The sequence below is a fragment of the Aethalodelphis obliquidens genome, unplaced genomic scaffold (assembly GCF_003676395.1).
Source record: "Aethalodelphis obliquidens isolate GAN/ISIS:26980383/991018 unplaced genomic scaffold, ASM367639v1 scaffold28, whole genome shotgun sequence".
Taxonomy (NCBI): domain Eukaryota; kingdom Metazoa; phylum Chordata; class Mammalia; order Artiodactyla; family Delphinidae; genus Aethalodelphis; species Aethalodelphis obliquidens.
In genome coordinates, this window is record NW_020837972.1 from 16,175,451 (window position 1) to 16,187,854 (window position 12,404).

A 12,404-nucleotide genomic window follows, 5' to 3' on the forward strand; every position below is an offset into this window, starting at 1 on the left:
CAAAAAAAAAAAAAAAAAAAAAAAAAAAAAAAAAAAAAAAAAAAATCCATTGTGTTTCTATACACCCACAATGAGCAATCTAAAAAAGAAATTAAGAAAACAATTCCATTTACAATAGCACACAAAAGAGCATAAGCTGTGGAGCCAGTTTTGCTACTTACTATGTGTCTTAGTTCACTGGGGCCACTATAACAAAATGCCATAGACTGAGTAGCTTATAAACAACAGAAATTTATTTCTCATGGTTCTAGAAGCTGGAAATTCCAAGATCAATGCACCAGCAGATATGGTATCTGGTGAGAACCTGCTTCCTGGTTCATAGATGGTCATCTTTTTGCTGTACCCTCACATGGAAGAAGAGGTGAAGTTTTTCTGGGGCCTCTTTTATAAGGGCACTAATCCCATTCGTAAGGGCTCCACCTTCATGACCTATTCACTTCCCAAAGGCCCCACCTCCTCATACAAACGCATAGGGGTTAGGTTTCAACTTATGAATTTTGGGGGGTCTCAAACATTCAGTCTATAGCACTATGTGAACTTGGGCGCACTTTCTCTGTGCCACAGTTTGTTCAGCTATAAGGTGTGGGTAACACTATAGCTTCTTTACAGGATTATTTTTGGGAAGGTTAGGATTGAAAGAGTTAATATTTATTATTAATATACACTTAGAAGAGTGCTTGGCATGTAGTAAAAGCTATATCAAGATTATCAAAAATGTTTATAAGTGGGAAAAATGAACAAAAGTTCCATTTAAATATCCATCAGTAAGAGACCAGCTGGCAAATTTTCACAATTCACTTCTTAGGCTGAACCGTATGAAATTGCCAATATTCTACTGTTTTGGTCTACAAAATGGGCAATTTCATATTTTCCAACCTGAATACTAGAATACTCTGTAACTATTCAAAGTGGTTACATATCATAGATCTATCTTTATCATACATTTATCAATACTGTTGTGGAAAGAGTTAATAACATATTATTGAGTAAAAACAGCAGGTTTTATAATAGCATGTAGAGCATGGCCATGTTTGTGTGTCTAGGTGGGGGCATAAAGAGACATCTGGAAGATACTCTCAAAGTTTCCACAGTGAAAACCTCTGGGAGGGAGAACGTTGGAACCTTTTCATGTTCTTTGTGCTTTTCTGTGAAACTTCTACTTTTACAACAGCAAAAGGGATTCTCTTAAAAAATGTGGCTTATGAGACCTGAACTCGGGGCTCCCACTGCTTGCTGCCTAATTAGGGCATAGGGCATTGGCTTATCACCACCCTCATGTGGAATACTCTACTTCTCTCACCAAAGTTTTAGACAACACTAGTTTTTTGGGTTTTGTTTTCTAGATGATATAACATAACATTGGTTAATATGGGTTTAGAGTTATTTAAAATTTTGGGTCTCTAAGTTAAACCTCTGCCAATCTGGGTGGTCCATGGCCTGTATATGCATAACTGAGTTTTGGAGCTCAATGCCTTTACATGTATCCATTATATTTCCTCTAGCTGGTAAACGTTAACTAATAGGTTAGGACTCACTCTCTGCTCTCCATACAGTAGGATGCGTAGAAAGTATTGTGTTCTGCAGTAGGCGTTTTTTGAATGAGGGGGACATAGTTTGGGAAGTATGAAAAGGAAGGGTTTTCCAGGTATACTAGATGGTGGAGAAGAAGTGCAATAGTCAAAGTGTATTAGAAGGGCGGGTGATGTCTTAGCCAAGCTGTGGGTTACCAGAAACTGAACCCTCTCACTAGCTAGCTCAAGGAAAGGCGGGGCAGAGTAGAACAGGCTGAATAATGCCTCCCCGCCCCACACCAAAATCTCCATGTCCTAATCTCTGGAACTTGTGAATATGTCACCTTCTGTGGCAAAAGGAACTTTGAAGATGTGATTAAGTTCAAGGTCTCGAGATGGACAGATTATTCTTGATTATCTGAGTGGCCCCAGTGTGATCACAAGAGTCCTTATCAAGGGGAGGCAAGAGGGTCAAAATCAAAAAAAGGAGCTGTGACAAGAGGAGCTGAGGCTGGAGTGATGCGGCTGTGAGCCCAGGGATACCAAGGCAGTCTCCAGAAGCTGGAAGAGATGAGAACAGACTCTCTAGTGGAGCTCCAGAAGGGACCAGGCTTGCCATCACCTTGATTTTAGTCCTGTAAGAATGATTCTAGGCATCTGACCCCCAAAACTAAGAGAAAAATGTTTCTGTTATTTTAAGTCACAAAGTTCATGGTGGTTTGTTACAGCAGCAAAGGGAAACTAACACAACCGGCATTTAACTTGCCTTGGGGATGCAGGCTCTCCTCCACTTGCTTCTCGGTGCATCTCTGGCTGCCCCTGGCCCTTTCCTGACCTCCGCCTACAGCTGAATGGATCAGGGTTGGACATAATCAGATTCTTCTCTTGGGATTTTAAATATAAGACACAGAGGATGCAGGCTCAACTTCTCCATGAGGCACAGAGGGTCCAGGACCAATGGTTCTCTTGGAGGCCCACGAAAATATCTATTGGCCCCCGGTGTAAGCGTCAGTTAACCTGATGGAAGGTAGTTCACTTTCAGGTCACATCCTTTCACTCTAGTGTTACCTTTGTTCAATGAGCTCTGTGAGGGCAAGTCAGGCTTTGCTGAGAGGCACTTCCTCCTCGTGGTGCTTTGAGGACTCTCTTACCATGGCTTACAGTCGATTCCACCTGAGCTGCCAGCATACGTCTGCGAAAGTTGTTCTCATTGAAAACTTATGGATTGGGACTCTGAAGAAGCTCTTCATAGTGGGCACCTTGCTCTACATCTGGTGAGTCAGGTGCAGTGTGCCACTGAGGATTCCCTGGGCTGACCTCACTCTCCATCCTTCCCTCCTCTGCCCCTCTACAGCTCTCCTCTTCAGCCAGCCTGGCCTGTGAGGACCCAGGCTTCTATCACATTCATTCTCTTCCACCTTCCCAGACTCTTCAGCTTTCCTCTCCCCGTTCTCTACTCATCCTACAAGGCCCGGCTGAAACCCCAGCTGCCCTGTTCGCTCCAGGGACCAGTGGTTTGCCCTCTTCAGAATGCAGAGAATAGTAGCTTCTTAGAGACAAAAGGTCATAGGGATTAGGGAGCCAGGCAGTTATCCCCTCATTCAGGGACTAAATCCATGGCCCAGAGAGGTGGCATGGCTTGTCTGAGTCACCAAGCAGGTGAGGAGAGAGCTGCTGGGACAGTCATTAGAATGTTCCTTCCATAGGGCAGGATACTGCAAACTCTTTCTCTTCCTTTTTTTTCCCTTTGATGCATCTCTGAAGCATTTTAATTCTTTTTTTTTTTTTTTTTTTGCGGTACGCGGGCCTCTCACTGTTGCGGCCTCTCCCGTTGCGGAGCACAGGCTCCGGACACACAGACTCAGTGGCCATGGCTCACGGGCCCAGCCGCTCCGCGGCATGTGGGATCTTCCCGGACCGGGGCACGAACCCGTGTCCCCTGCATCGGCAGGCGGACTCTCAACCACTGCGCCACCAGGGAAGCCCCAATTCTTAAAATGATATGTTCATTATTATATAAAAGCAAGTTTTCTGATTTATGAGAGGGTTGGATTCCATTAAGGCTGATCTATAACATGTTGTGCATTTTGGGATGAATATGAGAGACTGAGCTTCCCAAATGGAGGGCCAAACTGACCCAGTGTTATACTGGGAGGCTGTTGCAGCATCCAGCACAAAAGAACATTGCACATACATGTGCACGTTGTGATGCTAGACTGAAATATATTGTTGAGTAAGTATTATTGTATTTGTCTATGGAATTACATTGAATAGCTCTGTCTCATATATGCTGATTAGATCTCGAATCTGGATCTCTGGCCCCAACGTCTTTCATTTTTTAAAAAATATATTTATTTATTTAGGCTGTGCCAGGTCTTAACTGCAGCACGTGGGATCTTCGTTTTGGCATGTGGGATCTTTAGTTGCGGCATGCGGACTCTTCGTTGTAGCATGCAGACTCTTAGTTGAGGCATGCATGTGGGATCTAGTTCCCGAACCAGGAATCAAACCCAGGCCCCCTGCATTGGGAGTGTGGAGTCTTACCCACTGGAAGGCCAGGGAAGGCCAACCCAGTGTCTTTCTTGATGAGCTTTCTTGATGAATGTTATAGAAATATGAAAATAGATCGAGAGTAATGAACACTCAGGTAGGACCATCCAATTTAATTACTAACCCAGTTTTTGCTCCCTGAAAACCTAGCCTTTATCCCACTCTCTTTCATCTTCCCTTATAAATATCCCCCTTGAATTTGGTGTTTGTTATTCTATGTTTTTTTGTTTTTTCCGTTTTTTTTTTTCTGCAGTACACAGACCTCTCACTGCTGTGGCCTCTCCCGTTGCGGAGCACAGGCTCCAGACGCGCAGGCTCAGCGGCCACGGCTCACGGGCCCAGCCGCTCCACGGCATGTGGGAACTTCCCAGACCAGGGCACGAACCCGTGTCCCCTGCATCGGCAGGTGGACTCTCAACCACTGCACCACCAGGGAAGCCCCTCTATGTTTGTTTTAATACTTCTACAACGTATGTCTATATTTATAAAAAATATTTTTTCCTTTTTTAATTTAATTTTTTTTATACAGCAGGTTCTTATTAGTCATCCATTTTATACACATCAGTGTATACATGTCAATCCCAATCTGCCAATTCATCACACCACCCCACCACTCCCCGCTGCTTTCCCCCCTTGGTGTCCATACGTTTTTTTCTCTACTTCTGTGTCTCAATTTCTGCTCTGCAAAATGGTTCATCTGTACCATTTTCTAGGTTCCACACATATGCGTTAATATATGTTATTTGTTTTTCTCTTTCTGACTTACTTCACTCTGTATGACATTCTCTAGATGCATCCATGTCTCAACAAATGACTCAATTTCGTTCCTTTTTATGGCTGAGTAATAGTCCATTGTATATAGGTACCACAACTCCTTTATCCATTCATCTGTCGATGGGCATTTAGGCTGCTTCCATGACCTGGCTATTGTAAATAGTGCTGCAATGAACATTGGGGTGCATGTGTCTTTTTGAATTATGGTTTTCTCTGGGTATATGCCCAGTAGTGGGATTGCTGGATCATATGGTAATTCTATTTTTAGTTTTTTAAGGAACCTCCATACTGTTCTCCATAGTGGCTGTATCAATTTACATTCCCACAAACAGTGCAGAAGGGTTCCCTTTTCTCCACATCCTCTCCAGCATTTGTTGTTTGTAGATTTTCTGTTGATGCCCATTCTAACTGGTGTGAGGTGACACCTCATTGTAGTTTTGATTTGCATTTCTCTAATAATTAGTGATGTTTAGCAGCTTTTCATGTGCTTCTTGGCCATCTGTATGTCTTCTTTGGAAAAATGTCTATTTAGGTCTTCTGAACATTTTTGGATGGGGTTGTTTGTTTTTTTAATATTGAACTGCATGAGCTGTTTATATATTTTGGAGATTAATCATTTCTCCGATGATTCGTTTGCAAATATTTTCTCCCATTCTGAGAGTTGTCTTTTCATCTTGTTTATGGTTTCCTTTGCGTGCAAAAGCTTTTAAGTTTCATTAGGTCCCATTTGTTTATTTTTGTTTTTATTTCCATTACTCTAGGAGGTGGATCAAAAAAGATTTTGCTGTGATTTATGTCAAAGAGTGTTTTTCCTATGTTTTCCTCTAAGAGTTTTATAGTGTCCGGTCTTACATTTAGGTCTCGAATCCATTTTGAGTTTATTTTTGTGTATGGTGTTAGGGAGTGTTCTAAGTTCATTCTTTTACATATAGCTGTCCAGTTTTCCCAGCACCACTTATTGAAGAGACTCACTTTTCTCCGTTGTATATCCTTGCCTCCTTTGTCATAGATTAGTCGACCATAGGTGCGTAGGTTTATCTCTGTGCTTTCTGTTCTGTTCCATTGATCTACATTTCTGTTTTTGTGCTAGTACCATATTGTCTTGATTACTGTAGCTTTGTAGTATAGTCTGAAGTCAGCGAGTCTGATTCCTCCAGCAATGCTTCTTTCCCTCAAGACTGCTTTGGCTATTCGGGGTCTTTTGTGTCTCCATACAAATTTTAAGATTTTTTGTTCTAGTTCTGTAAAAAATGCCGTTGGTAATTTGATAGGGATTGCATTGAATCTGTAGATTGCTTTGGGTAGTATAGTCATTTTCACAATATTGATTGTTTCAATCCAAGAACATGGTATATCACTCCATCTGTTGGTATCATCTTTAATTTCTTTCATCAGTGTCTTATAGTTTTCTGCATACAGGTCTTTTGTCTCCCTAGGTAGGTTTATTCTTAGGTATTTTATTCTTTTTGTTGCAGGGGTAAATGGGAGTATTTCCTTAATTTCTCTTTCAGATTTTTCATCATTAGTGTATAGGAATGCAAGAGATTTCTGTGCATTAATTTTATATCCTGCAACTTTACCAATTCATTGATTAGCTCTAGTAGTTTTCTGGTGGCATCTTTAGGATTCTCTATGTATAGTATCATGTCTTCTTCAAACAGTGACAGTTTTACTTCTTCTTTTCCAATTTGTATTCCTTTTATTTCTTTTTCTTCTCTGATTGCCATAGCTAGGACTTCCAAAACTATGTTGAATAATAGTGGTGAGAGTGGACATCCTTGTCTTGTTCCTGATCTTAGAGGAAAGGCTTTCAGTTTTTCACCATTGAGAATGATGTTTGCTTTGGGTTTGTCGTATATGGCCTTTATTATGTTGAAATAGGTTCTCTCTATGCCCACTTTCTGGAGAGTTTTTATCATAAATGGGTGTTGAATTTTGTCAAAAGCTTTTTCTGCATCTATTGAGATGATCATATGGTTTTTATTCTTCAATTTGTTAATATGGTGTATCACATTGATTGATTTGCGTATATTGAAGAATCCTTGCATCTCTGGGATAAATCCCACTTGATCATGGTGTATGATCTTTTTAGTGTGTTGTTGGATTCTGTTTGCTAGTATTTTGTTGAGGATTTTTGCATCTATATTCATCAGTGATATTGGTCTGTAATTTTCTTTTTTTGTAGTATCTTTGTCTGGTTTTGGTATCAGGGTGATGGTGGCCTCACAGAATGAGTTTGGGAGTTTTCCTTCCTATGCAATTTTTTGGAAGAGTTTGAGAAGGATGGGTGTTACCTCTTCTCTAAATGTTTGACAGAATTCACCTGTGAAGCCATCAGGTCCTGGACATTTGTTTGTTGGAAGATTTTTAATCACAGTTTCAATTTCATTACTTGTGATTGGTCTGTCCATATTTTCTATTTCTTCCTGGTTCAGTCTTGGAAGGTAATACCTTTCTAAGAATTTGTCTGTTTCTTCCAGGTTGTCCATTTTATTGGCATAGAGTTGCTTGTAGTAGTCTCTTAGGATGCTTTGTATTTCTGCGGTGTCTGTTGTAACTTCTCCTTTTTCATTTCTATTTTTATTGATCTGAGTCCTCTCCCTCTTTTTCTTGATGAGTCTGGCTAATGGTTTATGAATTTTGTTTTTCTTCTCAAATAACCAGCTTTTAGTTTTATTGATCTTTGCTATTGTTTTCTTTGTTTCTATTTCATTTATTTCTGCTCTGATCTTTATGATTTCTTTCCTTCTGCTAACTTTGGGTTTTGTTTGTTCTTCTTTCTCTAGTTCCTTTAGGTGTAACGTTAGATTGTTTATTTGAGATTTTCTTGTTTCTTGAGGTAGGCTTGTATAGCTATAAACTTCCCTCTTAGAACTCCTTTTGCTGCATCCCATAGGTTTTGGATCGTCGTGTTTTCATTGTCATTTGTCTCTAGGTATTTTTTTATTTCCTCTTTGATTTCTTCAGTGATCTCTTGGTTATTTAGTAACGTATGTTTAGCATCCATGTGTTTGTGTTTTTTACATTTTTTTCCCTGTAAATCATTTCTAATCTCATAGCGTTGTGGTCAGAAAAGATGCTTGATATGATTTCAATTTTCTTAAATTTACTGAGGCTTGATTTGTGACCCAGGATGTGATCTACCCTGGACAATGTTCCGTGCACACTTGAGAAGAAAGTGTAATCTGCTGCTTTTGGATGGAATGTCGTATAAATATCAATTAAATCTATCTGGCCTATTGTGTCGTTTAAAGCTTGTGTTTCCTTATTAATTTTCTGCTTGGATGATCTGTCCATTGGTGTAAGTGAGGTGTTAAAGTCCCCCACTATTACTGTGTTACTGTCGATTTCCTCTTTTATAGCTGTTAGCAGTTGCCTTATATATTGAGGTGCTCCTATGTTGGGTGCATATATATTTATAATTGTTATTTCTTCTTCTTGGATTGATCCCTTGATCATTATATAGTGTCTTTCCTTGTCTCTTGCAACATTCTTTATTTGAAAGTCTATTTCATCTGATAGGAGCATTGCTACTCCAGCTTTCTTTTGATTTCCATTTGCATGGAATATCTTTTTCCATCCCCTCACTTTCAGTCTGTATGTGTCCCTAGGTCTGAAGTGGGTCTCTTGTAGACAGCATATATATGGGTCTTGTTTTTGTATCCATTCAGCAAGCCTGTGTCTTTTGGTTGGAGCATTTAATCTATTCACGTTCAAGGTAGTTATTGATATGTATGTTCTTATTACCATTTTCTTAATTGTTTTGGGTTTGTTTTTGTAGGAACAAAACATTTGTGTTTTGTTTGGGAAACTCTTGTGTTTCCCACTTAGAGAAGTTCCTTTAGCATTTGTTGTAGAGCTGGTTTGGGGGTGCTGTATTCTCTTAGCTTTTGCTTGTCTGTAAAGCTTTTGATGTCTCCATCAAATGTGAATGAGATCCTTTCTGGGCAGAGTAATCTTGGTTGTAGGTTCTTCCTTTTCATCACTTTAAGTATATCATCCCACTCCTTTCTGGCTTGTAGAGTTTCTGCTGAGAAATCAGCTGTTAACCTTATGGGAGTTCCCTTGTATGTTATTTGTCATTTTTCCTTTGCTGCTATCAATAATTTTTCTTTGTCATTAATTTTTGCCAATTTGATTACTACATGTCTCAGCGTGTTTCTCCTTGGGTTTATCCTGTATGGGACTCTCTGTGCTTCCTGGACTTGGGTGGCTATTTCCTTTCCCATGTTAGGAAGTTTTCGACTATAATCTCTTCAAATATTTTCTCGAGTCCTTTCTCTCTTTCTTCTCCTTCTGGGACCCCTATAATGCGAATGTTGTTGCATTTAATGCTGTCCCAGAGGTCCCTTAGGCTGTCTTCGTTTCTTTTCATTCTTTTTACTTTATTCTGTTCCGCAGCAGTGAATTCCACCATTCTGTCTTCCAGGTCACTTATCCGTTCTTCTGCCTCAGTTATTCTGCTATTGATTCCTTCTAGTGTAGTTTTCATTTCAGTTATTGTATTGTTCATCTCTGTTTGTTTGTTCTTTAATTCTTCTAGGTCTTTGTTAAACATTTCTTGCATCTTCTCGATCTTTGCCTCCATTCTTTTTCCGAGGTCCTGGATCATCTTCACTATCATTATTCTGAATTCTTTTTCTGGAAGGTTGCCTATCTCCACTTCATTTAGTTGTTTTTCTGGGGTTTTATCTTGTTCCTTCATCTGGTACATAGCCCTCTGCCTTTTCATCTTGTCTATCTTTCTGTGAATGTGGTTTTTGTTCTACAGGCTGCAGGATTGTAGTTCTTGCTTCTGCTGTCTGCCCTCTGATGGATGAGGCTATCTATCTAAGAGGCTTGTGCAAGTTTCCTGTTTCCCTTTTTTAATTGAGGTGAAATTCATAGAACATAAAAATTAACGACTTAAAGTGAACAAGTCAGTGGCATTTAGTGCCTTCACAATGCTGTGCAACCACCACCTCTATCTAGTTCCAAAACATTTTTATCTCCCAAAACGCAAACTTCGTTATGCGGTTACTTCCATTTACCTCTTCCCCCAGCCCCTGGCAGCCATAAATCCACTCTCTGTCTCAATGGATTTACCTATTCTGGACATTTTATATAAGTGGAATCATACACTATGTGGCCTTTTGTGTCTGTCTTCTTTCACGTGGCACAATGTTTTTTGAGGTTCATCCACAGTATAACACGTGCATCCTTTCATTCCCATTTGTGGGTAGATAATATTCCATTGTTTGGATAGACCACATTTTGTTTATCCATTCATCTTTTAATGAACATTTTGATTGTTTCCACCTTTTGACTATTGTGAATAGTGCTGCTATGAATATGCGTGGACAGGTATTTGTTTAAGTATATAACGTTTTTTGAATTTCTTTAAACTTTCTCTCATTCTGTGGCATGCTTTGCTTACTCAATATTATGTTATTTCCATATTGATACAAGCAGCTCTCCATTCATTTTCACTGTTGCAGAACATCCCATTGGATGAATCCAACAATTTATTCACCCATTCAATGTTCAAGGACATTTAGGTTTTTTCCAGTTTTCCCTATTGCAAATAGTACAACTTTATACTTTCTTGTATATGACTCCTTGGGCACATGTTTGAGGGTTTCTCTGGGGCATGTACCTAAGAGTGGAATTGTTGGGGTGTGGGGAGTGCATTTCAAATGTACAGTACTTCATATTGCCAAATGTGACCTGTCTTTCCGTGAGTGTCCCAGGGGTCCTCAACCCTGGCAGTGCATTAAAATCAACTTTAGAAAAATATATAGGTACCTGGTTAACTCTCCAGACCTTCTGAATCAGAGTTTCCAGGGATAAGACTGGGGAGCTGCAATTTTGAAAGCTCCCTAAGTAATTATACTGTACAGCCAAGGTTGAGAACAGCTGGGACCAAGCCTTGGCCCACTGTGTCTTGGTTTCCCAATGTCAGCTCATAGAGGGCATCCATTGGCTTAGACTTCCTAATATCATTCAGATATCAGAGACTGAGCAGAGGGAAGAGACCAAAATAGGCACCTGCCAAATGAATAAACAAAGCATTTCAAATAAACTCTTAAGGACTTTCCTGGCAGTCCAGTGGTTAAGACTCCATGCTTCCACTGCATGGGAGTGTGGGTTCAATCCCTGGTCAGGGACCTAGGAGCCCATGTGCCATACGGCATGGCCAAAAAAAACCAAAATAAACTCAATTATTCAGGGCAATGGGAGACAGGGAAAAGACATAAATGGGGATGGAATCTACCATTTTTAGTTATCAATTCCACTTTCTCCCTCTCTTCCCCCACCATATAATTTAGATTCATATTCTAAAGAAGATTTAAAAACAGCTAATGAATGGATCAAAAGGCAGGAAACCAGAGGCAGAGCCACATGATGCAGGTACAAGTACAGTACCTGGTTAAGAGGTCTGGCTCTGGGCTATAAGGTAGACCAATCAAGGACCTCAGTCCTGCCACTGACTACCTGTGTAACCTTGGGCAAGTTCCTTCACCTCTCTGAGCCCATTCCCTCATCTACAAAAGGGTGATGATTACAGTAACTATCTCCTATTGCTGTTGTGAACATTAAAGGAGAGGATGCATACAGAGCACATGGCATGTACTAAGTGCTCAATAAAGGGTAGCTGCTATTATCCATATTATTTGTAAATCAGGTGGGTGTTTCTGGAAAACAGGAGGCTGACCTGCTGGACACACCCTTAAAAAGATGCTAATGTGTTACTGAGCCCCAAAACAAAGCTGGTGGACCAACCTGGGGTGGACTTTGGTATTTGAGAAGGCAACCTATAAATTAGGGTGTATATTAGGCAATATTAGAAGTTGGTACTGGGGCCAATAGTTTCTATGTAGTGAAAGCTCACCATGCTCCAGATATAGCGCTGTGGAGTTTGCATGCATATCTCGTTCCATCCTCACAACAACCCTATGAGGTAGGTATGACTATTCTTCCCATTTTACAGGTAAGGAAAATGAGTCACAGAGATGGCAAGTCACTTGCCCGAAGTCATCCAGCAAGCTAGGATTTTAATGGAGGTGACTTTCGGAACCTGCATCCAAAACCGATGCACTGTGCCTCACTTGAGAAAACCATTGATGCTTTTCTGTGTCTGCCATTTAGCTTTGCTTTGGTGAATGACAAGCGGTACCAATGGAAAGAACCTGTCGTCAGTTCTGTGCATGCCAAGGTGAAAGGGGTGGGAGAGGTGAAAAAGGAGATTATGGAGAACGGACTGAAGAAGGTAGTGTGGAATGTCTTCGACACGGCAGATTACACTGTCCCCTTGCAGGTGAGCACTTATCAGCATCCTCCCAGGACTCGTCCCTGGTCACTGTCCCCAGGACCTCGCACCCCTCCCTGGGACCTAGAGCCTCACTCCAGAAAAACACTGGCCCCATTTAAAAAGCTCTGTGAAAATCCCAACTGAGAAAACCTAAAAATTGCAAAATTGGGTCAGATCCAGCAACTCGAAGGAGATGATTCTTTGCTTTATCAAGTCCTACAGGGTTTCTCAAAATAGCAGTGTGTCCTGGTGCATTGAAAACATGATTTGATTCACTC

The 12,404-nt window shown here is 40.6% G+C and overlaps 2 protein-coding genes across 5 annotated transcripts in view; one reads left to right on the forward strand and one right to left on the reverse strand.

Annotated features, from left to right (window-relative positions):
• IFT81 (intraflagellar transport 81) overlaps window positions 1-12,404 on the reverse strand; it is a 142,800-nt gene that overhangs the window by 126,901 nt on the left and 3,495 nt on the right. The window lies entirely within an intron of this gene.
• Window positions 1-12,404, forward strand: part of P2RX7 (purinergic receptor P2X 7) — a 51,874-nt gene that overhangs the window by 8,911 nt on the left and 30,559 nt on the right. Inside the window, exons 1-2 of one of the 3 annotated variants that reach the window (XM_027124816.1) lie at window positions 2,315-2,785; window positions 11,964-12,132. In XM_027124816.1, the coding sequence (XP_026980617.1) occupies window positions 2,589-2,785; window positions 11,964-12,132 (366 nt within the window). In that variant the 5' untranslated portion in view covers window positions 2,315-2,588. Of the gene's footprint in view, window positions 1-2,314; window positions 2,786-11,963; window positions 12,133-12,404 lie in introns of those variants that run through there. The other 2 variants (XM_027124814.1, XM_027124815.1) reach the window with 2 other exon arrangements.